This window comes from Semicossyphus pulcher, unplaced genomic scaffold, assembly GCF_022749685.1.
Source record: "Semicossyphus pulcher isolate SPU_LCO1_2020_fin unplaced genomic scaffold, fSemPul1.0.p SCAF_12, whole genome shotgun sequence".
Classification (NCBI taxonomy): Eukaryota; Metazoa; Chordata; class Actinopteri; order Labriformes; family Labridae; genus Semicossyphus; species Semicossyphus pulcher.
In genome coordinates this window covers 12,018,314-12,043,274 of record NW_027211626.1, presented here as the reverse complement: position 1 = coordinate 12,043,274, position 24,961 = coordinate 12,018,314, and the positions used below count along the sequence as shown (strand labels likewise).

The window sequence follows — 24,961 nt, the reverse complement described above, 5'->3', positions numbered from 1 at the left end:
GTTTCTGTTTTACCTTTTTCAGCTTCGTCGCACATGCAGCATCTTTGTTCTTTGTATAACAGCGCATTTGAATGTAGGATTATTGCCTCACATTTATTTTGGTTTGTCCTTCCTGTATTACTTCCCTGTAGCCACTCTCAGGATGTGAAGTGTTTCCTCTGTAAACCCATAAATTGGTTGCATGGGGTGCTGTTATAAACTGCAGACCTAACTGAAAAAAAACAAAGAAATACTCAAGTCAAGCCTCCCTTTGTGTTTATTGTGACTCTTTACATAAAGTGGCATTAATAAAATTATTATTTGCAGATGGTAATGAATTTGTGTGCCAGTTTTCAATAAATGAGACATAAAGTAGTGCGCGCCACAGATCCCACTAAAGCATCAAATAAATCCACTACATTTCTCACAAATTGTCTAACTTTTAAAAACCTTCTCAGGAGCCCAGGGGGAGGTAGATGCTCAAAAAAGTGTTTCTGGGAGGAGTCCTGCTTTTTTTTTTTGCAGGATGACACGTGAAACTTTCCCGAGGAGTTGGTTGGTATGTTTGCTGTGTGCTGTGCGGGGCTCCGTTAACTCTGCAGACAACCTATAGCGACTGGACCAAGTGTGCTGCTGCCTATTTTTAGTATCTGCCTGTCTAATGGGGGAAAACGGAGGGGCTTGAAGAAAGTGCAGAGGAAGCTGGACTCGCTGCAATGTGCTCGAACAACACCGCGAAGTGACGGAATTAAACCAAAGTTAACTCAAGTTCAACGCTTTTGCTTCGGCTCAACTTCACTTTGAATCAAACGCAGTGGCCACTGGAGAAGTTGCTGCGCAGCGCAATGGCTGCCCAGTGCGACACTTTAAGCGGATACTTGCAGCAGTCGGACCAGGGCTCCAACAGCGAGCGCAGCACCGACTCTCCTCTCCCGGGATCAGAGGAGGACCTGAGCGGACCCCATCCTCTGCCAGACCCGGAGTGGACTGAGGAGAGGTTTCGGGTGGACCGTAAGAAGTTGGAAGTCATGTTGTTAGGTAAAAAAAATTATAAAAAGCACACAAACTAATCACAAAGTATTTTCACGTTTTCAACTTAAATTTTGTCCACGTTTCATGTCATGTAATTGTAGGTTTTCATTGTTTCAGAGAAGCTGCACACTTTAGCAAGCAAAGTAATCTTGACCGCTACTATACGTTGCTATATGCAGCCATTTGTTGTGCATGTTGCCTATAACTTAAATTTGAACAGAAAATTGAGGAGGTCCAGGACATGAGACATAAAAACCATCAGGTAACCGAGCTGCTGTGCTTATTGAGGTAGTAACACGTCCCAACCAGAAGCTGTCGCTGCACAAACTCCCATGGTGTGCATTTGTTTTTAGACTAAACTGAAATTGACCTGAACATGCAGTTTTCTTACTTCCCTGTAAAACAGTCTGCATACAGAAACAACTGTGTGTGAGAGCTTGGCTGACTCTAACATGAAAGAAACTAGTTCTGTAATCTTCCACAGAGGCTGTACACTAGTAGGCCTACAGTTTTCATTAGAATATACTGTATCATACATGATAATTTCTTCTTCTGCTGTCAAAATGCCAGATTATTTTAAAAAAAACAACTTTTTTCCCCCCTTAAAAAAGTTATTATAGTTTCAACTTTTCTTCCATGTGTGTTTGGTGCTGAAATTGATTGACCATGTGATCTCTCCTCTAACGATGTGCACGTTGACAGTGAACAGTTGAACAAGCAACGACAGGCTCGTAAAGACGGGCCCGGCCGGCCTCTGTTGAGAAGTCCCTAAAAACGCAGAGGTTGAGGTCATGTATCACACATTTCAAAATACACAAGAGTGTGCAATATTGGAGTGTTAGGTAAGTGGGCTGGGCTTTTCTATCAAATCCACTGGAAGATTACTGAGAAGTAGCCAAACATGATGACAAGTTAGTCTACACTGCTTACGAGAACAGCGAGATGTGCTTAAATTTGTGATTCACATTAGACGTAATCCTCAGTGACTAACTGCCCTTGAATTTCCTTTTATCCTATACACACGGAGACACGCACGCACACACGTATTTCCCCTAGAGAAGGTCCTGGTTGCTGCCTCGCTGCTCCGTACATTCCTCAAAGCTCCATGTCATCCCCAACTCTTCCAGGAAAACAACTAAACCAGAGGCCGGCCCTAAACTCAGAGCGTCCCGGACATACCGCGCGCCACGTCCTGCAGTGTGTCTGGTTGTGTGCGTGCTCGACTCATCTGTTTGTGTTAGGTATAATCTATCTAGTCTACCGGGACTTCACAGTTTGTTAGTTTGGTCTCGTGTCTCTGCCAGCATCTCGTTTCCCAACTTCTGCATCATGACATCATGGCTGCCATTGCTGATGTTGACATTGCAGCTGGGTTGTTGAAACGAAGCGGCTGCTGTGTTTCATTGTCTTCTGGTCTTTCTGGGCAGTTGCAGGTTTAAATACCGGACTATCTCAACTGTGAAACTGCTTTGACCTTTGACCTCCCGCCTTCCTGGAAGAACTCAGGCTGTTGAGTTGCCTGGGGATAGCTTTGTTATCTCTTAGTAGACATGACAAAGACCTAGCATCTGTTGACTAATTACTGCAGAAAGCCACAGTCATTGTTCAGATGTGTTTCAGCTCACTGAATCTCTGGAGTCTCATCTCATTTTCCTCTGTAACTGTCAATTGGAGTCTTAATAAACAGCTCTTTTAGTCTCATCCAGTTGGGTTTGAGTTTTGTAACATCTGGCTGTGTTTTGATTGGATGAGCTGTAGTCATTGACGTGGTACATGGTGTTCTGAAAGCCAGGGTTTGGACTCTAATGAAATAATTTTATGGGAACTCCAGTGTATTTTTACTCAGCGTTTTATCGTCTGTGGCCTTATCTCTGGCTTCTCTTTCCCGGTATATTAAGTGAGCTTGACCTTCAGCAGAAAGCCACAGGTTGAATCAGGCTGCGATCACTTCAAACGAACAAAGCTAATATCTCTCCTTTTTGTCAGATCCAGGAAATATGTCTGCGCTGGTTTGTATATATGAGGCCTCTAATGACCATCCCTTCAGAATATCAAAGGTGTTATGAGAACAGATTTAGTTCCAGAACAGGCATCAATTTTATTCTCTGGCCTTTGGAAACTTTACTCACAACCGCCTCTTTTGTGACTTATTATGCCAGTGGCTGATTTATAAGTAAACTGCTGTGAGGAACACCTGCATGTGTACAGTTTGGCTAAACATTCATTCACTCTCTCGCATATGAATAACACATTTCTGCCCTACATGTACATGTACACAATGTCCGTGTTAGGGCTGTGACAGTACTGAATCTGTACTGTAAACCATAGTGAAACGCGTGCTGATGTTCCACGCGCACGTATTAGTGCTGATTGTTTACCTTCTACCTCCCTCCGCTACGCACACCAGCCTTTTATACTGTCCTTCTCGGACATAGGTTCAGTTTTACTTTTCTTTCACTCATTTGGTAAATGTGACGTGTGGCATTTGAGTCAAGTGGAAGAAAACTGTGCTTCAATATAATAATATTGGACCTTTTTTGTTATTTTTTCACATTTTATTTTAATTTTCGTTAATATATTGAACCTGGGATTTTAAGAAGGCAAGCTACAGGTCTATGACATAAAAAAAAAAAGCAGTGAAGACGGTCACTGGGTCCACCCCACGGTCGTCGTCACATATTGTGGTACCGCAGTATTGTGGTCATGCGGTTACCGTCTCCGCGGTTACTGTTACCGTCTCATTTTCATTTTCACATACAGGGGCACTGATTTTCTTTTTATGTTAACAAAATCTGCACAAAGAAATGGTGAATATTAATATAATAAACATGGTAAATTATCAAGAGAGTCTGACATCAATAAGCCGTAACTGTCAGTTATTTTTAGGATTGATTAAACTGCCAATTGTTAAAGTTATTTACAACTTGACTATAAAAGGTCACAAGACCAGGGTGACATTTGAAAATGTCCTCTTTGTCCGATGAACAGATATCAAACTTATGATGGTTCAGATAAATCCTAAAATTGAAAGCAGCTGTAACCACAGAAATGTTGTTATTTTTGCTCATACTTACTAATTCAAAGAGTTTACTATCCGAGTGGTTTCTGATTTTACTTTCTGTAGATCATAAATCTTTAATTGGCTGAATGTTACACTTTAAAAATGTACAACAGTAAAAAGTTATTACAGCATGAAGATTTCAAGGATTACGTTTGTGTAATTCGGTTTTTGCATTGGTGAAATGAAATTGCTGTAGTTCAATTATATTTGCATCCAGTGTATGAAAATCAGGCTGTATTGATGTTGTTGTTTTGTGTCCTTTGTACAACATAATGATTGACTTATCGATGACTGAGTTACCTATGCTGTGCTTTCTCACTGTTGACATTGTTTAGATCAGGAGCTAATTGCCTTGATTAAGAATCATGGTGAGCTGCAGGTAAACAAAAGATACAATGCACACACAACATGTGTGTTGGCCAGATTACTTGCTTCTGTCATGGACGTCTTGGTTGAGTGTTTAGTCAGTGTAAGTTCACGGATTACATTTTGTGTGATGCGTTGCCTCATAGAAGAGCTGTGACTTTGCTGCGAACTCTCTCTGCTCCCATTTTCTCCCTCTGGCTGCGAGATACAATCATTTAAAGGATTTCAGGAAGTTATCACATTTCACCAACAAAACTCCATCCTTAAATCCCACAACGAAGAACTTTATCGCAAATAACCAATAACAAAATACAGCAGTTAACTTTTTTTCTACATATACATTTTAATTTATTAGTTTCATGTGTGGATAATATTTGATTTGATATTTTCCTGTCTGAAATAGTTAGGAATAACTCAAGGTATAGTCTGCATACAGTGTCCAGGTAATGACTCAATAAGTAAAAACAGTACAAACACCTAACAAAGCAATTTCAAGTCGAAAATCTCCGGTGTTGTCAGCAGTCACATTATAGCCGAATCCCAATCCCCACACTCACAGACTCACAGACCTGCGTTCCCGGTAAGTGTGTGAGTGCTCAGTGCTGTCCCACTGTCAAATCACCAAGTGCGTGAGGGCTCTGATGCGAATGTTACATCGGCAAATTACGGCCTTTCCATGAGTCCACTTCTCTTACCCAGAGTTCATAGCGAACTTGGTGACGGATACAAACGTCATTGTTCAGCCCCCCACTAAATATAAACGATGTTCGTGTATTGAAGTAGCATTCAATAAAGTTTGAACAAAAAAAACTCAATGTAAACAAAGCGAGCACGGACGGTGACGGGAAAACTGCCAATAAGTTTAACTGTAAGTGACAACATGTAGGCCGAGTTAATCACTTTTGTGGTTATTTAAAGCACGTTTGTAGATATCTACGTTTTTCTCTTGACTATTAGCAAAGGCACAGGTGCAGGCACAGCAAAGGTTTAATAGTTTGCTCAAATATAGAGGTGAGACAAAATATCGATACAGCAATATATCGTCATCCTGACTCGTGCAATACACTTATCGTTAGGCTGGAGCCAAATATCGATATTTTAAATGTACAGCGCTGTAAACAGATTTCCCTGTGACTTTGATCGCGTAACTTTGTCGCGCTTATGACATGAATGAGGCTAATGTGAACTGAAGTTAATTGGCCAGAGAAGAAGCTGACAACAAGATAAGGACGGACATCAGTGAAAATAAGTTAAGAGATGTGCCAGTCACTTTCAAATCCAAAGTCCGTATTGGTTTTTATAGTTATTCTATAGTTCTGTTATTTTAATTCATACACTGAAACATTGTTTCATCTCAGTTCGAGCCAAATTCTGTGAAACTGACACCAAATTGCAGTGAATAAATACATTAATCCTGCGCTTCACCTTCTTCAGTTAATCAGGTATCGTGATGTATCATTATACGATTGTATTGCAATATATCAATTATCGCAGAATCACTGTATTGTGATATTATTGTTATCGTGGGCCTCGTATCTTATTGCGAGTTACCCTGCAATTCCCTCCCCTACTCAAATACACTACCAGTCAAAAGTTTGGACACATTTTCTCAAGTGAATGGGAAAGTGTGTCCAAACGTTTGACCGGTAGTGTATGTAAATACTGTAATGCAAAACACACAAATTCATACTGGGGGTCTGCTTTTTTTCTATTTATTTAATGCCGCATGTTGTTTCCAGGCAACGAGCGATAACATGATAGTGTGTCCCATTCCTTATTTTTAAACAGTACTCAAGCCCTCACGCACTCGCACGCTGCATGCCTGACATCAGTAGAGTCTGCGAGGGTTCAGTGCTTAGGTTTTAGGGTGGAGACTGGAATTGGGTCTATGTGAGCTGGGCTGATGCTAAATGCTAGCTTAGCTTGTTCCTCTGAGGATGTCGGAGCCAAATGCCCATCGATTAAAATTTTTATCTTGTTAAACACAGCAAAGATTTTTTATATATATTTTTTAAATTAATGTCACCCCTTGCATTTTCCTAACTAAAGATCATTAGCATGGCAGACAGACAGCCTCAGTGTTAGCGTTATCATCATACAAACCTGATCTCCTGTAAGTGCATGTACCTCCATCGGATGTCTTTAGGGCCACAATGGCAATAACATCACTTTTCCTGATAATAAACCTGGCTGTTCTCAGAAGGGGTCAGAGCGGGACGTCATATCATACGCTCAGGGGTGGTGTATATTCTGGAGTATTAAAATTACCCAGGAGCACTCTGCCCATTAAAAGATGTTAGTGACTCACCAGCATGTCTCCACACTGAAACCAAATCCCAGCGTACACACTTAAACTCCCCTTTGTTTGGATCGGCCCGTGTTTCACTCCCCTGTTCTGGCACACACGGCATCAGGAGAAAATGGAAATTGTTAACTGTTCGGCTATTATAAATTTACTGTCTCTAACTCTGGCAGGGACGCAGCTTTCTGCGCTTAGATCAGTAAATAGAGTGTGAAGCGAAAACAAAACTCTCACCCTCACAGCCATCTGGGTTTAACTGTTGTACTGTTGGCACCCTGGAATAGAGCTTCCAAGTGAATGCCCTGGAGACCTTGACACAGGCGTGAAAGCTTGAAAGATAGTTTTATGTGTACAAGGAGAAGGGAAGAGTGCCTTTTCTTTTACACTCATTATAAAGTTAAGCGGCAAAGTGTGGGAAAGAGGTAACATTTCCCCCACCCCCATATTGAGTGTGTCTGCATGTGCAACAAGGTTTTCCATGCATTTTTGCGAGCGTGCATCACCCACGTACTCGACTGTGGGTCAGTTTATGGAGGCTCTCGGGCTGAGGGTTTCCCTTGTAGTGACGAGGGTGTTGTGGTGTTTAGAGTTGCCTCCTGGTGGGCCAGTGTGCGCACACGTCGTAACAACATGTTTGCTGTATACTAGAACCTACAATTAGGCTAAGTGAATCATTTTCTTCATTGAGCTAATTTGTTTTCCTGCTCCTGAAGCACAGACTATTATCGGGCAGCTTTTTCTCAGTTGGATGTGGTGGTGAGAAAGTACGAGGTTTTACGCCAGTATTTACAGCATGTAGACGTAATCTGTCACCTAAAATGCTCTGTGCGGGGGGTGCTAATTTGTGGAGTTGTTCTAAATACGTATATTTAAATGTTTCTCACACTCCTGAAAACTTCATTCTAAGGGTGCAGAATATGCACAACAAAGAATGAGGTTGTGGAGGTCAGTTGACGGGAAAACAGCCCTCTAGTGAAAATCGGATCGTTATATTTTTTAATATTTTCCCCTGTGTTGTGCAGAGAATAAAGCCTCAGTATCCACATGAAGAGTGAAGTATGTGTGCGGGCCTTCTCCTCCTCTTCCTCCTGGGTGCTGAGTAAGACTCACAGACAGGAAGTGAGTGTCTTTTGGGGAATGTGCTGCAGGCTTTCCCTTTTCTCTCTCGCTCATTCTCCCCTTCTATTGCTCCCTCTGGAGCGTCGAAACACTGCTCTGTTGTTCCAGCTTCCATCAGATCCACGGTGGAGTTGCTGGACTTTCCCTGCTCTTTATCCTTATAGTGCTACACAAGCCTCTCTCCAACCTTTGACACAACCGAACCCGGGCTGGGATGTTGCTGAAAACACTCTGATGTGAAGCAGCTGATGGCAGGGCTGCGCTGTGAATTTTATATAATCATACAGCATGATATCCGTGTAATTAGGCGCGATAATGAAGTTATTTAGATTTCCAGGTGGAGTGCTGTATGTCATGTAACGCCATTTTATTTGAGAGAAGCTGGGAACTTGGAGAGAAACCTTACACAGTCCACCCTTTGGAAAAAATGCAGCTAGCAGTGGAAAACAATAGAAAGAGCCAGAAGTGGAGAAGGGGAAAAAAAGTCTCTCAGGTCTGAATGTGAAAACAGTTTATTCCCATAGATGAGGTTGTCATCTGTCTTCTGCAGATATTAAACGGTGTGATGTTTAAACCAGATTCTGAATGGATACTGTGTCAGGGCTGTAGTCGGGGACCACAATAAGAGAAATTGCCACTGTCAGGAGCAAAAAGGAAAAAATCTGCCTCATTGACTTTGATGAAGTACAAGGACAAGGATGGAGGGAAAATAAGTGTGATCAATAGAGGTTTGGATCACGTGCGTAACTCAAGATACGATGCGATACATGATATGGTACATGATACGATATATGAAACTATACGATACGATACAAGATACGATATGCGATACAGTACGCAATATGATACGATACAAGATACAATATGCGATACATGATACGGTACACAATATACGATACGATACCCGATACAGTACGCGATATGATACGATACACAATACGATATGCGATATGCGATATACAATAGGATATGATACGCGATAGAGCTGAGCCATTTAGAAAAGATATCTTATTGCGATTTTGATATGATTTGCGATATTAAAGGGAATGATAATTTTTACTTCTTTATTCTCATTTTCATTGAAAAACACATTTATGGTGTGATTATGGTGTGTTTTTTGTGGGTCTCTGTACCAAACGAAGATATTTGATACTTATGTGTCTCTGTGGCACGGTATTAAAATTAAAAAGGTATTTTGACGCACATTTTACCCTTAACAAATATTGCGCCTCCTGCGATTTGAAAATTGCAGCAGGTCATATTGCGATTTTGATACAATTTTGATTAATTGTTCAGCCCTAATACACATTATGATACGCGATACGATACATGATACGATACGCGATATGATAAGCAATACGATATGCGATACAATACGCGATACGATAAGCAATACGATATGCGATACAATACGCGATACGATAAGCAATACGATACGTAATACGATACGTAATACGATACATGATATGATACACGAAACGCGGCCCACGATAACGATAATATCACGATACAGCGATTCTGCGAAAATTTAAATATTGCAAGACAATCACGATACATCACGATATCTGATTAACTTCTTCTTCGGCCAATTAATGTCCATTCACGTTACCTTCATTCATGTCATATTAGCGCCACTGTAAGGAGTCATGAAGTAGTAAAATATAGATATTTGGCACCAGCCTACCGATACTTGTATTGCACGAGTCAGGACGACGATATATTGCCATATCAGTATTTTGTCCCGCTCCTAGTGATGAATGTGATTCTTAATTTTCAACTTGAGGATTTCTAGCATGCTAGCCATGCTAGCTCCAGTAGTTTATGCTAATTGAACCATATCATGTTGTCTCTTATCTTATTTATCCTTTTATCTGGAAAAACTAATTTGATATCGTACTCGGACAACATTGAGGACGGCAAATAGAGTTTATTAATGCTGCAACTTCTAAGAAACACAGCCTGATCCAATAAAATCCATCAATTCTCAAAATGTCATCTTTTATTAACAGTCGAGTGAAAAAAAATGTCCTTCAGGTTATCCAAAAAAAACCACTCCATCCATCCATATCGATACCACTTATCCTGTTAATGATCCTGGAGGGCTGGAGCCTATCCCAGCTGTCGTCGGATGAGAGGCGGGGTGCACCCTGGCATGATCGCCAGTCAATCACAGGGCTGACACACAGACACAGACAAAGATTAATGCTCACCTTCACACCTATGGGAATGAACCTAATGAGCATGTTTTTGGACTGTGGGAGGAAGCCGGAGTACCCGGAGGGAACCAACGCATGCGCGGGGAGAACATGCAAACTCCCACACAGAGAGGCCGCCTTCTTCCAAACGGGGATTCGATTCACCAGCAAATGTTGCAGGAAAATAAACATTTTGCAAAGCAGCTTTATTGCCACCTGCACCACAGAGCCCATAGTGCTGGCCAACTCAAATCCAGGACACCTACATTGAAAATAAGCATTTCATAACTCTTAAATAGTTAATATGGAAAGAAAACGCACATCAGAAAATTCAGAAATTGAAATGTAATTTAATTTAAGTGCTGGATTGTGCTCTTCACAGGGCTCTGCTCAGTCGCCTCCTGCCACCGTCCCTCTTTCTCTCCTTTTTTCTCTCTTTCATGCAGGTTTTTCCTGAAACATGCTGATACAATTAAACAATTCTATTCGACTTTGCTTACGCGTTGAATTCCTTCATCCTGGGCATGATGAGGCTTTCAGGAGCTGTAATATAATTGAGCTTCAGTCGGTGGAAAAACCTGTAATTCATTACTCGAGAAAATAAAACCAGGAGTCCTATTTCAGCCGTCCGAGTGGAGCTGCAGCGCTGTGACCCATTTCTCTGCTCCTGGAACTGTAAATGGGCTGAAATGAATACCTGTTTTTCTACGTCCCTCAAAGCTCTTTTTCTTCAACCCTTTTCAAAGTGCAGATTTACATTCTGTCTGGTTTGCGGTTGCTATTTTAGAAATGTTTCTAAGGGGGGGGGCACCCCCGAGTTAGCCCGCACGCGTGCGCGCTCACCACACACACATAAACGCAGAAACACACACACGCATGCACGCCACCCAGCCCTTAACCACTCCCCCCGAGAGCTTTCAGTGTTTATCTTTGGAGAACCTCGGCTTTTGGTTTGTTGTTCTCTCTCCTCATTCAACGTCCAGGACAATCTGCCTTTTCTCCACTTGCCGTGATTGGAGAGAAAGCGTCTTTATAAGAGCACCTTTTCTGATCTCCTCCTGGCTGCTTCCAGAATGTTCTCCACTTGAACAAAAGAAAAATAAGGGTGGGAGGAAGAAGGAAATCTCATTTTGTTTAAGTTAATTTTTAAGGGCAGGAATGTCATAGAATAACCTAACTGGATTATGCTGATTCCCTTAGAGCTGTTCTGTTATGCATAAGCTATTCTGATTGGACGCATCAGATGGAGATAACCGAGAGGTTGAGTAATGCAGGAGAGTAATCTAGGAAAGTTTCCATTACTGAAAGCCTGTACAGATTCCTCATGTCTTTAAAGAGGAGATGCATGGCTGAGAATGGATGTGAAATGTCAGTGATTTCTCAATAGTACATTGTAATGTTTATAGTGCAATTCTGCGCCCGAGACTGACTCCCTTTTGCTCCGTGGGGGATCTAACACAGTAGATACCAGGCACCAGGAATGCACAGTGTTGTGTAATCACTTGGCAGCAGTCACACAGGGGAGATGATAACCCAAACATGTTACCAACAACAGCTTGGTGCTTGATGTCTTCTTTCCTGGGCTGCAAAGATGCCTCTGTGTGCGCGAGGTCATAGTGGACGGGATGTTTATGGAGACAGAGAAGTGGTTTATGCAGCAGAATGTCACTACAACTTTCGGTCTGTTTCTGATTATTTCAGGACCTTTTCATCCCTGTGACCTCGGGGTCACTGAGTCTCCGACAGGCTCTCATCTGAGCAACATGTGGCACTTAGCAACATTTATTTGATAACACAGTTTCTTGGCAACCCTGCACGAGCTGAGAGAAGTACTGAGGGGGGCTTCTTCTCTGCTCAGACATGCAATGACAGGTGTGCAATTTCATGGGTATTAAGTTAATTTACCAGAGCTAGAGGAGTGATGGTGATTTCACAGCAGAGTTATAATCCTTAAGATTTCAGTTCTGGTGGATTTAGTGACACCTAAGGAAACTGATGGCAACAGGAAGTGCAGCAGACACTGTGTGCAGCTTCTTTGTCATTAGGGATGGGTATTTTTTGGTTCTTATAAATAAGTCGTGATTCAGTCACTGTTGTTAGCTAGCTTCGGTTATTAGCACTCCAATTCAACTGATACGTTAGTCAAGCAGCAGCCCCAGCTTCATCTGCAGTGGGTAACGTTAGCAGAAGTCAGACACCCAAGGTAAACCCACTCTCCATCACTAAACTTTACTTCCCTTCACTACAGTGGAGTCCAGTTGGTTTTGGTACGCTAGTACCTGATAGTAACTTGCCTAAGTGAGAATTTTCAGTTGTCATGACAACCAGAAAACTAGTTTTGTATTGCTTATGATTGTTACTGTTACATTTTGTTGTTAGCTGTAGCAAGATGACCTTAGGCCTTAACCCCAGTTACAACCCTCCTTCCAGAGGGACGTTATCAGACACCCTAATGAAGACACGTCTTTATTTTATGCACCAAATAATGAAGAGCAGTATCAATAAATATTGGTATCCATAAGCAGTATTGGTGTACTGTACAAGTTGCATGTTGCATGTTTGTGATTCCCCTGTGCATAGAAAGCTTTACTGACAATAAAAAAGAGTTCATTGAGGTGATTAGAGGAAGTAAATACATAAAATGGTTGATTATTCAATTTATTTCAGCAATCTTAACACGTCAAAAATGTCTGAAAAACATTTCCAACATCCTATAGTCCTGCTTATTTTGTGTATAATCACAGAATGTTTTTGTATCTTACAAAATGTGCAGATAGATATCGTGTAAGCTCAAAGATACAGTCATTCTCATAGACTACTTTCGAAGTGGCAAGTGTAAAGAGAATCTCACAAAGCATCTGTTAGGTGAACGAGTGATCTGGTAGTGGGAGGCATATTCTCCTTAACAAAATCATTTGTAACCCCATTATTATCTTTTAAAAAATGAGGATGTCAGTGTTGAGAGCTCAGCATGCCTATCTTGCAGTGTTGATATGAGAGATTACGTAAAGCAGACAGTCTGCTGTAGTTGTTTTACTTCCCGGATCCTTACTTTGTGGTTAGACGCCGCTGTGGTCGCCGAGAAGCAGCTGAAATTTTTTTGTTTGGATGCCGACTTGTGAGAGGGAGACCTAAGTGTTTGCTTTTGTCTATATTCATCTGGATGTCGGCCTTATTACTGCGAGCTACTCGTCAGCTGCGAGGTGATTCACTTGTAGAAACATCCCGTCTTTGAAGTGAGGCGTTCAGGCCTGATTGATGAACCTGACTGAATGCTGCTGATTGTTCTCAATGTTTCCTTTAGAGTCTGAGCATGTTTACCTTTCGAACAGGCTTTTTAATTTGAATTACTGTGTTTTTATGTGAGATATAGATTTATCAACTGTCAGAGATTTTGCTGCACAATTTATGAAGTGGTAGCTACCAGACCAATATTTCTCTTGGCAGATATGATCGGGCCGATACAGGCCTATCATAAATATATCGGTATTTGCAATCCAATAAGCAATAATTTCAGAAAACAAGTTTGACAAGTTTGACAATGACAAGTTTCAGGTTGAGATTAAGTGTTGACAGTGACACCTGTTGCCTATGTAAAAGACAGATCTATCTAGGTTGATGAGATTATCCTAGCTGTCTAAATCATGCCTAAAGACATACTTCAAAACACATGTGATCATGTATTGATGAAAAATGAGTTAGTCACATTGCGTGTGTTTTCATGTTGTGCTGCGGCTCCCCGAAGCCCTCTCATTGCTCCATGTTGAATCAGCTGAGAGCTGCTGTGCACACTGGAGGGAGGGACACTGGAGAGCTGGTGTGAAGACATCACACTCTCTTTTCATAAAAACATGGGAATTGTAGTTCTTTCTAGTCATTGTCCTTTCAGGCAGTTGGACTCTAAGCCTGGCTTTAATATGATATATAAATATCACTTTAGTACGGGAATGTGAGCAGACGGTGCGCTGAAATGTCAAACTTTTCCTCGATTAGAGTTGTCATCTGCTGTGAGAACTGTTCCAGGAGAAATAGAAGTTGTATAGCGTTTCTTGTTTAATGCTTGCTTGGACTTTTCTGTGAATGTCCCAAGTTTCACCTTAAGTCCTCCTGTGATTGTTGCCAGTGCCGAGGACTTTAGCGTAAGCAGCTCTTCCGTTCAGAGCTTTAGCTGGTGCCTTCAGGGCCTGTCTTTGCTTTTTGTAATCTAGAAAGCCTCTGTCTTCACTGAAATCCTTTGACACGGATTTTGCTCGATAAAATCCGGCGCTGCAAAAATATTTGAGTGACTAGATGTATGAACTCCCCCTCGATTATTTGGTAGTTATAGCATGACTGATGTATAGCATGTTAAATACATAGATAGGCTAGGGCTGCACGACTATGGCCAAAATGATAATCATGATTTTTTTGATCGAGATAGCGATTATTAATGACTTTCACATTTAATAAACAAAGCAACACTTTCAGTTCCATTTTGTGCTGCATTCAGGCTCATGAACAAATTCAAAACTAAGACTTAACTGCGTTCTTTACCTGAATTTGGTGCGTCTTTTAGAGGTAAAATGCACCGCAAATTGCATTTGTAATTTCAGTCTGTCTTTGGGAGTTGGGTGGAAGGGTGTCACGCAGTACAGAGTGGCTGTTATGGATGTCTGACTTGATGCTGGACAAGGACGGGGAGTAGCAACGTTATCATCTTGGCCTTTATACGTTTATCATGCTGCACTTTGTGGTGTTTTGTTAGGTGGTTAAACAAGTAAGTTGTGTTGCTTCGCGGCGCATCACTTGCCCTAAACTCAAAATACCTCCAAACAACCAATGACGAGCCATTTTGGGGTGCTTCGGTTTAACAACTGACTTGGTCTCTTTCTGTTTTAGCCTAACAACAAGCAGCGTTCAAAACGCACCTGAGCGTTAGTAACCTACACGTTTACATAAACGACACTTCAAAGACGTGACAGATAAGTATATTTTGAGCTCGTAATGAAAAACATCAAAGAAGCATTCACGAGGACAGCTACGTTTTCTCTTCCCGTTTTCAACAGCTGCTGTAACTACGACAACCAGAGACACATTCGGCTAAAAGTCGTCAGTTAAAATGGTCACTCATTGGACCTACTGGTCCCTGTTGTTTACTCTTCCACTCTAAAAGTGAAGCCGAAAACAGTCGTCCCCTGGGGGTGTAGCTGTTAGTTTAGGGAGCGCTTGATTTGTAGGCGGCAGAGTTTACTACAGGCAGAGCACGCATTTTAAACATCAATTATTTATTTGTGGGAAGCCAAAATCGGGATCGGGATTAATATTTGTTTAATTGTGCAGCCCCAAGATAGACATCAATCTAAGGTATTTGCCCTCTTGTTGTTGAAAGTTTTCTGTATTTATTAGCTGGCTTTTGTTAAACTGTTGGTCAATCTCAATTCCTCAGTTAAACCTGGATAATCTCGGCCTAAAACCAGCTAATGCTGAAAATATTCCTGCCAAAATTCCTGGATTTGATTTATTAAGGCTCATGTCTCTGTTGTTTGTTTGATTGTTGTGTGTGGATTGAAGTCATAGCTGTAGAAATCAGCTCTGTTTACATTCCTTCTGTGTCAAAACAGCGGAATCTCCCAGAGTTCGTCCCTCCACAAAATAATGGATACCAGACCCCGCTCCATCTGCCAGACCCCGCTCCTCTGTGCCCGTCACTGCGGCGTCCCTCTGCTCTTTACATTCAGTGACAGTGATTAGATGCATTAAATAATTACATGCAGAGAGTTGGAGGGTGGGGATCTGATTTACTGCAGCCACCATGTTTACTTTGTCAAATTAATCGAGATAACTGCTGTAAATTAGCGCCACATTATTTGCTCCAGTTTTTAAATAAAAACACCAGAGGACAGTTGATTGCAGCATGTGCTCTGTGCTCAGGGGTCTTCTGTCGTTTTCCAGCTGTGACGCCTTTACAAAGTGCTGCGTTCAAAGGGAGGAGCACTGCATTATCCTTCTTTAAGTCCACAGCCAAAAACACTATTAGGCCTTGAAAACCAACTAAATAAATTGTCATTGATACAAATCACAGCTGCAGCATCCAGCGTGCAGAAAATGTATGTTTAACTAGGGATGTGCTCTTAGAGTCTTGTCTAAGCATCCAGTTGATTTGTCTTTAGTAAGGCCTATAATTTAAGTCTGGCTTTCAGTTGGCAGACAAAATAATAGGCTGCTTGGTTATCTAAGTAATGAGGCCTGAGCAGTGCGTGTCTGTGGTGAAATTCCTGTCAGGTCTTCTAGAAAAGGGGCAAATATAAACATTAAAGACAGTCCCTTCTTTCTTTCTAATCGTGTGTTGTTGGCAAATAAAATCTGAAAGCAAACACGGATGTTGAGAAGAAGATGAATTTGTGGAGGCCGTATTTGGTGGTATTTTACTTTGAAAAGTCAGCCAGTCAGAAGCTATAATTAAAAGTCCCGATGTTTGTGCGCCCTGATGAAACATATTTAACATAATTCAGTCAGTTGTGATGAAGACATACAGTAAATGCAACATGTAGAGGAATCAGTGGACAAACACATGCAAAACAAGCCCATTTTTGATGATGTCATAGGGTAGTGCCTGGAGTAGGGCTTGATCTTTAAATTCAACTATGATTTTAACATTTGATTTAGAAATCAAGTTCATTAAGATAAACAATAACTGTTATTGTCTCTATCTAGATTTCTCAGTTCAGTTAAAGTTCAAAGTAATCCACTGTGAATAAGACAACGTTTTAAAAAAGATGCATTATGTTTCCACCGTCGATGAGTAATTTATTGAATAATTGTGAACTCTATACTGAAAGAAATATTGTGGTTATGGCTTTTGGCAAAACTCAGCAGCCCTTGCTGACATATTTTTTCAGTCAGGTTTAATTGCTGTTTAGTTTTCTCTGAATAATTCAGTCACATTATGTCCATGTTAGCAGTTTTCTGTTTTGGAGGGGGGGTATTTTGCACCATCGCCAACCAAATCATAACTGATTTAACATCCTGTCTATGTCATATTTTTGTTGACGACGAAGCTGCATTAGTGGGTATTTGTTCGAAGCCTCAACCTAAAAAATAAAACCCTCATCAATCATCAATTAGCATTGTACTTCTTAAAAAATGTCGGTCTTGTGAGAGACACTGTTAAACATGTTCCAAATAAAGCAGAGCGAGATGTGTTGTCTTTTTAAAATCCATGCAGTCTACTTCCATGTTTAAACATTACCCACGATGCAACTCAACCCGCAGCAGTTCAGTCTGGGATGTTGGTGTGTAGTAGTTGCTTCTAGCCAATGTCTGTATATATAGATGGACGACGCGTCTCCATCTGCTCTCATTGTACGAAATTGAAGCCAAAATAGCCCTCGTGACGGGCGCTGCCATCTTGCGCTGGTGACTTCATTTGGAGCCAGAGTCTTCGCAGTCAAGATCGGCTGATGGCGCCCCCATAGCCACTTCCGCTTCCACTTCCAAGGATCCCGCACGTCTGTGTGTTTAACAGCAGAACAGCTTCTTGTGTTGGTCTGAAGCAGACGTTCACAGATATGGGAACTTTGGATTACTAATCTGGAACAGATCGGCTGCAGGAGCCGTGTTTGTCAACAGAGCTGTCAATCATCCTTTTTACAGCATCAAATAACTAATTAAACTATAAGGACAGAAACTATGTTTGAGAAAAATGATTTGGCGGAGGCGGGCTTTATGACCTATACTGCAGCCAGTCAGCAGGGGGCGATAGAGATGTTTTGGCCTCACTTTTAGGGAGCTGTCATGTTCTGCCATCTTTATGCTAGTAGCAGCTAATGTAGCCTCTAGCTTCTCTTTCAAACACAGAGGAGTGTGCTGCAGAGGTCTGGTGAACTCACTTCAACACACCCTCAGGTTTGTTTCCTTTTCAAACTTGTCTTTAGCTCAAACTGTTTTAAATATATCATACTTCACTAAACTTCCCCCGGAGACTTGAACAACTTTTACAACTTTTTTTTTTCGTGAATGCATCATACCCCCCCAAGACCTGTAAACAGACTTTAATCTTTGATGTGTAACGTCGGCAGAATTCCCCTTTGGATGTCTGTCACATCAACCGCAGAAATATGCTGATCTGATGGTTGTGTCTGACTTTGTCAGCCTGTGCAGCTGTGATCACATCTTACATGCTTGTCGCCGTTTCTCTGGCTCAGGTTGATGACATCCTCCTTTCTAATCCCACCTACAAGGGTTTATTGGCTCAGCTTTTTCCAACCAGGGAAACAGCCATCAACGAACACGGCACTTAATCTTATATTCAGAGGGCCTGAACCAGACAGTAGTTTGGATAATAAATAGAGTTTGCGCTCCAAGTAGCTACAAAAGCTCATAGTAACAGTGTATGGTCTTACAGCAAACTGAGAGCAGATTTCAGGTCAAAAACTTATTCGTGTGTTTTTAGGAAGCAAGACCACTGCTTATTTCTTTAACCTATTGCACATTGCAGATATAGAGTAAGGGGTGCGTATGATAAGACTGTATCTGTCTATATGTCCCAGAGCTCATAGAAGGCCCTGCTTCACCCCTCCTGTCTCCGCTCGGGGTTCTCCCACGGCCGGTTTACACACCACACATGTGCCAACAGGATGTTTTGCTCTCAGCACATGGCTCATGTTTTCACTCATTTTCCGTATCAGATGCCAAAAACGCCGTTGCACTGTTTGTGTGTTTGTTTTTTAACCGTGCAACAACACAGTCTTTCTTATGTTGTTATCCGTGTCGTGAACCGCCGTGCCATTAGGCCTCATTTGACCTTAACGTTGGCCCTGAAATCTGAGTTTGGCTTGAATTTCGGCTTGTGAAAGTCGTATACTGCTCGTATTGTAACACAGCAAACTTAGTTTTAATGGCTGTGTGTTGCTTTGATTCCACAGTTGGCAGCTGATGCGTGCATCTATGTTTGGCTCGACACACTCACGGCGAGTTTGAGCGCTTGTGCTTAGGTGGAGACGAGATTGCATGCATCGAGCGTTTATGTGGAAATACCATTTACTCTGAGAGATGCTGCTATATTTAATGTTATATTTCATAACTGACTGTGTGTGCAGCTGAAATGAAATGCACTGTAGTAATATAATATAGTATATAAAGTAGTCCAGTGAGTTTACCTAACAATAACGGCTCACTATAAAAGGTGTAATGAAATCCAAAGAATCCAAACTTCACAATCAATACTGAAAAGAGTATAATTGTCTTTTTGTGAGAATAACATGTCTCTAAGCAGCATTTTACTTGGCTTACTGGCACCCTGTCTCTTTAATTCGCCAAGGACTTTACCTTTGTGATTTACTTTTGTTTGGATGATAAAAGAATACAGAGAACACAGAGAGCAACGCAACAGGCCCGCTCTACTTCAGAAGGAAAAAAAACGTCTGGACTCCTCTTTGTTTGTCTTAGTCCTTACAGGAACTCTTGCAGTAACAGGGTGTTTCATCATCTTGGATAACTTCAGGCCACCAAAGAACTGAGCATTTCAGTCCGAGCTGTTCACTGTCATTGTTTAAACTAAATATCAGATATAAACACAATCTTCATCATGAACCAAATGTGTTTCCGTGAGATTATTGTATCATCTCTAAAGCCATAGAAAGGGCCAAAACCAATCCATGTTAGTTCATCTCGTGTTTCATTTTTAAATAATTTAAGTTATAATCTCACAATAAGAAGAAGAAGGAAAAACTTCAGAAGCAGCGCCCAGTTAGTGACGTGTTTTCCATCAGCCAGCAGTGGTTGGTCTGCCAGAGAGGATAGGCAGAGCTAAGCGGCTGCAAGTGTTGCGAGTAAACAGTAATCTACTATGGCTGAACAAACAAAGAACAGATCGATGACTACAGATACAACTTCAAAAATAAGTGAAAATCCAAAGGAAAAAGAAACTAATTCAATGTTCAGATGAAGGCAAACAATCTAACAAAGAAAGCGACCGTCAGCGAGGAAAATTACAACCGGAGCAAACCGTGGACGTCACACATGCGACACTTTCTGGATATCTGGGAAGTGTGCTCCCACAGTTAACATTTATTGCCATAGGTGCCGCCAAAGATAACGAAACTGAGATCTTTCAGATTAGCACTTTAACTTTCCATAAAATCCTAAATGTCAAACTCTTAAATCTTAGATATAAAAGAAATTGTCAAAAATCCTTATTAAACAATTATATCAGATAAAAAGACTAAACTGTCTGAGTGTTTGACATTTTTAAATAATAGCTCGCTTAACCAATCAATTGAACCTTAATTATTACAATAGTAATTTCAGCTGTACATATAGTCCCAGCTCTGGGTAGTAGTGCGCTTCAATTCAGTCCAACACACTGTTTATGGTCAGCTGCGTATCGTTTCCGTTGTCACTACTTATTGACTGACTGTACGCCGAGTGCATCACTGTGAGCGTCAGCTGCTTGGTAAAGTTACTGTCTGTGTAAACAAAAACCAGAGGCGCCCTAGAAGATGTTTCCAGCATTGTTTTTTGCAAGTTGATTTCTCCATCTGTGACACGTTTCATCTGTTACTCACAACAGCTGTACTGTCGTTTGATAGTTGTGTTTTAAGAGCAGGTAATGTGATCACATATTGGCATAATCAGATGTGTCGTATCTTGATTGGCTGGCAGTTAAATTCGTCACTTAGTGGGGGAGGTTTTGAATTGGACTCTTTTTGGATGAAAGCTTTTCAGCAGAGTAAGGAGAATGAGGAAGACAGAAGGGTGACATTTGGTTGTGGAAATGTTTCTTTCATTTCTGTGATCACTTTATGAAACTGGCCTTTTTAAATGCTGGGAAACTACTACAAGAGTTTTACCCTACCGTAGATTTGTAAACTACATCCTTCTTAGGTTTCTTTTTGTTATTGTAATATTTTGAATGATGACGCAACAAGTAGCTAGACTTCATCTACTATGACCGTAATGGGTTGGTGGGCGTTTGATATACGCACATTTCATCTAAAATGGACTTACCCGTTCAGCCAACGCAGACCAGTGTCACGTCTTTGTAAACTGTGGCCTGGACTTGTTTACTGGGCAGCCTGCGAGAGTACAAACACTTTTAAATGCTCATGATGTAGGCATGGCCACAGGCTATGATGTCAGGTCTGGTTGGAAATGAAACTCGGTTCATTGAGGGCTTTTCATTTGCTCTGTTTGTGCTTTGAAATGTGGTGTTGATCAAGGGAAGTCATAACAACGACTTTCACGCCCTGGTTTCACACGGTGATCACCACGTAGAACCGTGTGCACTGCAGGTGTTAATACTTTGTAAGAGGAATGCATTTTATGTTCAAAGGAATTTTACATAAAGTTTTAGGGAGACAGCTGCTTTCAAGGAAGCCGTTTCCATTGTGACTGATGTCTTGACAGTTTAATTGCAACTGAAATGAAACAGTGTTTTCATTTCTGAAGAGGTGTCTGTCTTTTTTTGGCACCACCCCTTTATTTGCAGATCTTATATGTTCACAAAACACGACAACACAACATATTTTATTGATTTTATTTATTTATTTTTTACTTGAACCTACATTTTTAAATGTCTTGTTGTTTGCAAAGTATACTTTCTGAGGGTGGCAGTGGCTTAGTGGTAGAGTGGGTCGTCCTCTCAACAGAAGGTTGGAGCTTTGATCACCGTCTCCTGCAGGCTATATGGTGAAGTGTCCTTGGGCAGAATAGTGAACCCTAATTTGCCTTAATAGGACAGTGAATGTGGTTAGTGAGATCCTAATGGGCAGATTGGCGCTTTACATAGCAGCTTTACATAGCAGCTCTCTTTATGGATGTGTGTGGGACATGTACTGTAAAGCATCCGCTTAGCTCCGCCTACCCTCTCTGGCAGACCAATCACTGCTGGGTGTGGAAATCACATCACTAACTGGGTGCCGCTTGTGATTTCTTTCCATGAATGTCGCCACAGACACCCAGTTCATAATAATACTATATACTGCAAAATGCAAAGGCTTTCATCAGTGGGCCATAGTCTCAATCACCATTGTGTTACCTCATTCGGCGATAGACAGAGACTTAACAGACATTAATTTACATGAAAATCTTCCACATTACATCTTTTAAGGAGGGACAAAAGCTCATCAGAATTTCCTTGAAAAAGCTTGTTTTGCTCCACAAACCGTCATAAAATACTGACAATAAATTTACTGTCACATGAGACACAGAAAATTCTTTAGTTTTCTTTAGAAGCCACTCAAACAGTTGATTTTTTCCTGTCGATCACTGAACCAATGCCAATGTGCTACATCCTGAAATTACTTTCAAATTGGATTTAGCTCAAACATTTCTTCACATAGCAGGGCTTTGGTTTTTATAACATGATTTTTTTTAAAGGCCAGCAGTTACGACTGAAAAAGAAACAGTGACTCTGCTTCTTCTCCTGACCCAGATTTGCACAGACAGCAACAGATCCGTCTGGAGAACGCTCGCTGAAATGCATGATTAAACCTTCCCGGTACTCCCAAATGACAGAGCAACACGAGATCTCTGCTTGGAGAGCAGATATGTATTTTGCATCAACAGAGCCGCCACAGTTAGAAGGATTTGCAGATGTGTTGGAGCACTTAAAGCTCGACTTTCCTTTGCTGCCTGTGCCCTCGGTTTTCATCCAGCTTACTGAATCAGCTGAGGGAGTTTCTTGGCATTTTACACCTGCTACGAAAATAATTTTAAACCACCAGGAATCTCCTAAGTGCTCATTTTGTTTACAAGTGACTTTGTGCAGTTACATTAGCAGGTCTTCATGTAATGTAGTCCCCAAGGCCGAGAAGTACAGTGTGCTGACAGACGGATTTGAAGAGTGTGAAAGCTGTTAAAAGAAGTGCAAAGCAGCCGACCGAGTGTGGTATGAAACACCCCATTACTGTACGGCTGTAATAGCCCAAATATTTCCACTGTATCCATCAATTTGTAACACGGAAGCTGAATCCAATCTTCAGGATTATAGAAAATAACTTGGAACATTTTATTCCGTCCCTGCAAGCGAGCCCTATCAGTCTGCTTTGCCAAAAACAATATCCAAAGAAATGGAGATCCACCAAAAGATACCCCAACATTTCAAGGAGAGGAATAATCTGAGTGTTTTTGGCCGTGTATACAAAAGTGAGTGGCTCTGTGTGGTTTTATGATTTATTTTTCTCCCTCTCTGTGTCCTTCTAGCTGCCTCTGAGGGGAGAGTCAACGGCGGGGAGGATTTCTTTCAGAAGGTGAGTGTGTAGTCTGCTCTCGGAGGGTGTTTGCTTTGTCTCCGCGTTGTGTTCGAGCCCACCGAGCCGGCGCTCCTCTCTCGGCGAAGGGAGCAGATGTCAGGTGCTCCTCCAGTCTCTCTAATTACGGATCAAAACAAACAAAAACATGTGAACGAGAGTGACGTGGATTCGCTGCGGGGCTCTGATCCTTTAACACAGCTGACACAACACGGAGGGCCTTTCTCACTTACATAATGTACCATAATGTGTAGAGAGAGAGGTTTAACAGGGGTCTGCTCTGGTCAGCTCTGCCTCATTGACTTTGCTCTGTCACTGATTTAATTAGTTAATGCTTTGAAGCGTCGTTACATGCAATAAAACAAGGCTTCGCCTCAGTGAGCTTTAATCGTCTTTAACTGTTTTTTTAATTAGAACTTGCTCACACTGTCTCTGCTGCCCATTGATCAGTCAAGTGTGTAGCCCTGCCGTGGGTTCAAAGCTTCACTGTGTGTTTTAACAGTTACTGGTCTTTCACACAAGTTCCAAAAACAACGGATTGAGTTATTTTTTTGTTCAAATAAAGCAAATATATTCAGTCGGACCCGGCACTTAAACTACCTCAATTTGGCCCTTAAATCGTTTAAAAAATATATAAAAATTGGGGGGAAAAGGACAATTTTTGTCTATTTGAAAAAGGACAATTTTGTCTATTTGACTATTTAATTCTTCCAATATGACATATCGCCTTTTCTTCCTCAGTACGTTGTTTTATTAGTAGAGGGTCATCATTCTATTAGTAGTCTTTTTAGACCAGGGGCCGCATCCTTCGAAGGCCGATTGTGTCACAGCGGCACGTCGAAGGCTCCATCGGCTGCATCCATCAAGGCCCCAAAGTATCCCGAGATTCGTTGCGCGCCAATTCAAATGACATGGTGGACCCTTACACCGCCATGAGGAATACACTTTAAAATGTAAAGGTTTTAACTCAAGCGATACAAATGTTTAAAATAATGAAAGGGGCCTTGAAACAAATTATCTTTAAAATAATAGGTTATGGTACGTAATGCTAGCTAGTTAGCCCACTAGCTATTTGTTGCTAGGCGACAGGAGTTGCGTTTGGTGACGCAAGGGTAAGGGCGGAAACTGCTGGTGACGGAAACAGGAACTCCTCCGTAGACCAGACTGTCTCATTTCAGTTCGGCTTTAATGGTCTGCTCAGGCTGTGAGTGACTCATCCTCCGTACACCGCATCCTTTGAAGAATGCAGACACATCAAATATGTTTTTTGTTAAACACGGAACTTCACATTGTTTATAAAACCCTGGCTGTTCAAGGAGAAGGCATTTAGGAGAGTGAATAGGAAAAGATTTTATTTTCAACATAAACATCCAGGGGCGGCTGTGGCTCAGGGGTAGAGTGGGTCGCCCTTCAAACGGTTGGCGATTCAATCCCCAGCTCCTAGAGTCTTCATGCCAAAGTATTTTTGGGCACTATACTGAACCCCAAACAGTGTGAGTGATTGGTTGTGTGTGTGAATGATAAGGTGGACAATTGCTTTGTATGGGACTAAATGAGTGTATGAATGTTGGAAAGGGATGCTGACATGAAGTGTAAAGTGCCTTGTGTGGTCACAAGTAGAGCTGCAACTAACGACTATGTTGATAGACGACTAGTCATTGATTACCAAGTCGACTAA

At 41.4% G+C, this 24,961-nt stretch overlaps 1 protein-coding gene across 1 annotated transcript in view; it reads left to right on the top strand.

Moving 5' to 3' along the window:
* Positions 1-565: 565 nt before the first annotated feature.
* LOC138588346 (protein bicaudal C homolog 1-like) overlaps positions 566-24,961 on the top strand; it is a 67,426-nt gene continuing 43,030 nt past the window's right edge. The window contains exons 1-2 of the mRNA XM_069658414.1: positions 566-1,017; positions 23,237-23,283. Coding sequence (XP_069514515.1) covers positions 825-1,017; positions 23,237-23,283 — 240 coding nt within the window. The 5' untranslated portion in view covers positions 566-824. The remainder of the gene's footprint in view (positions 1,018-23,236; positions 23,284-24,961) is intronic.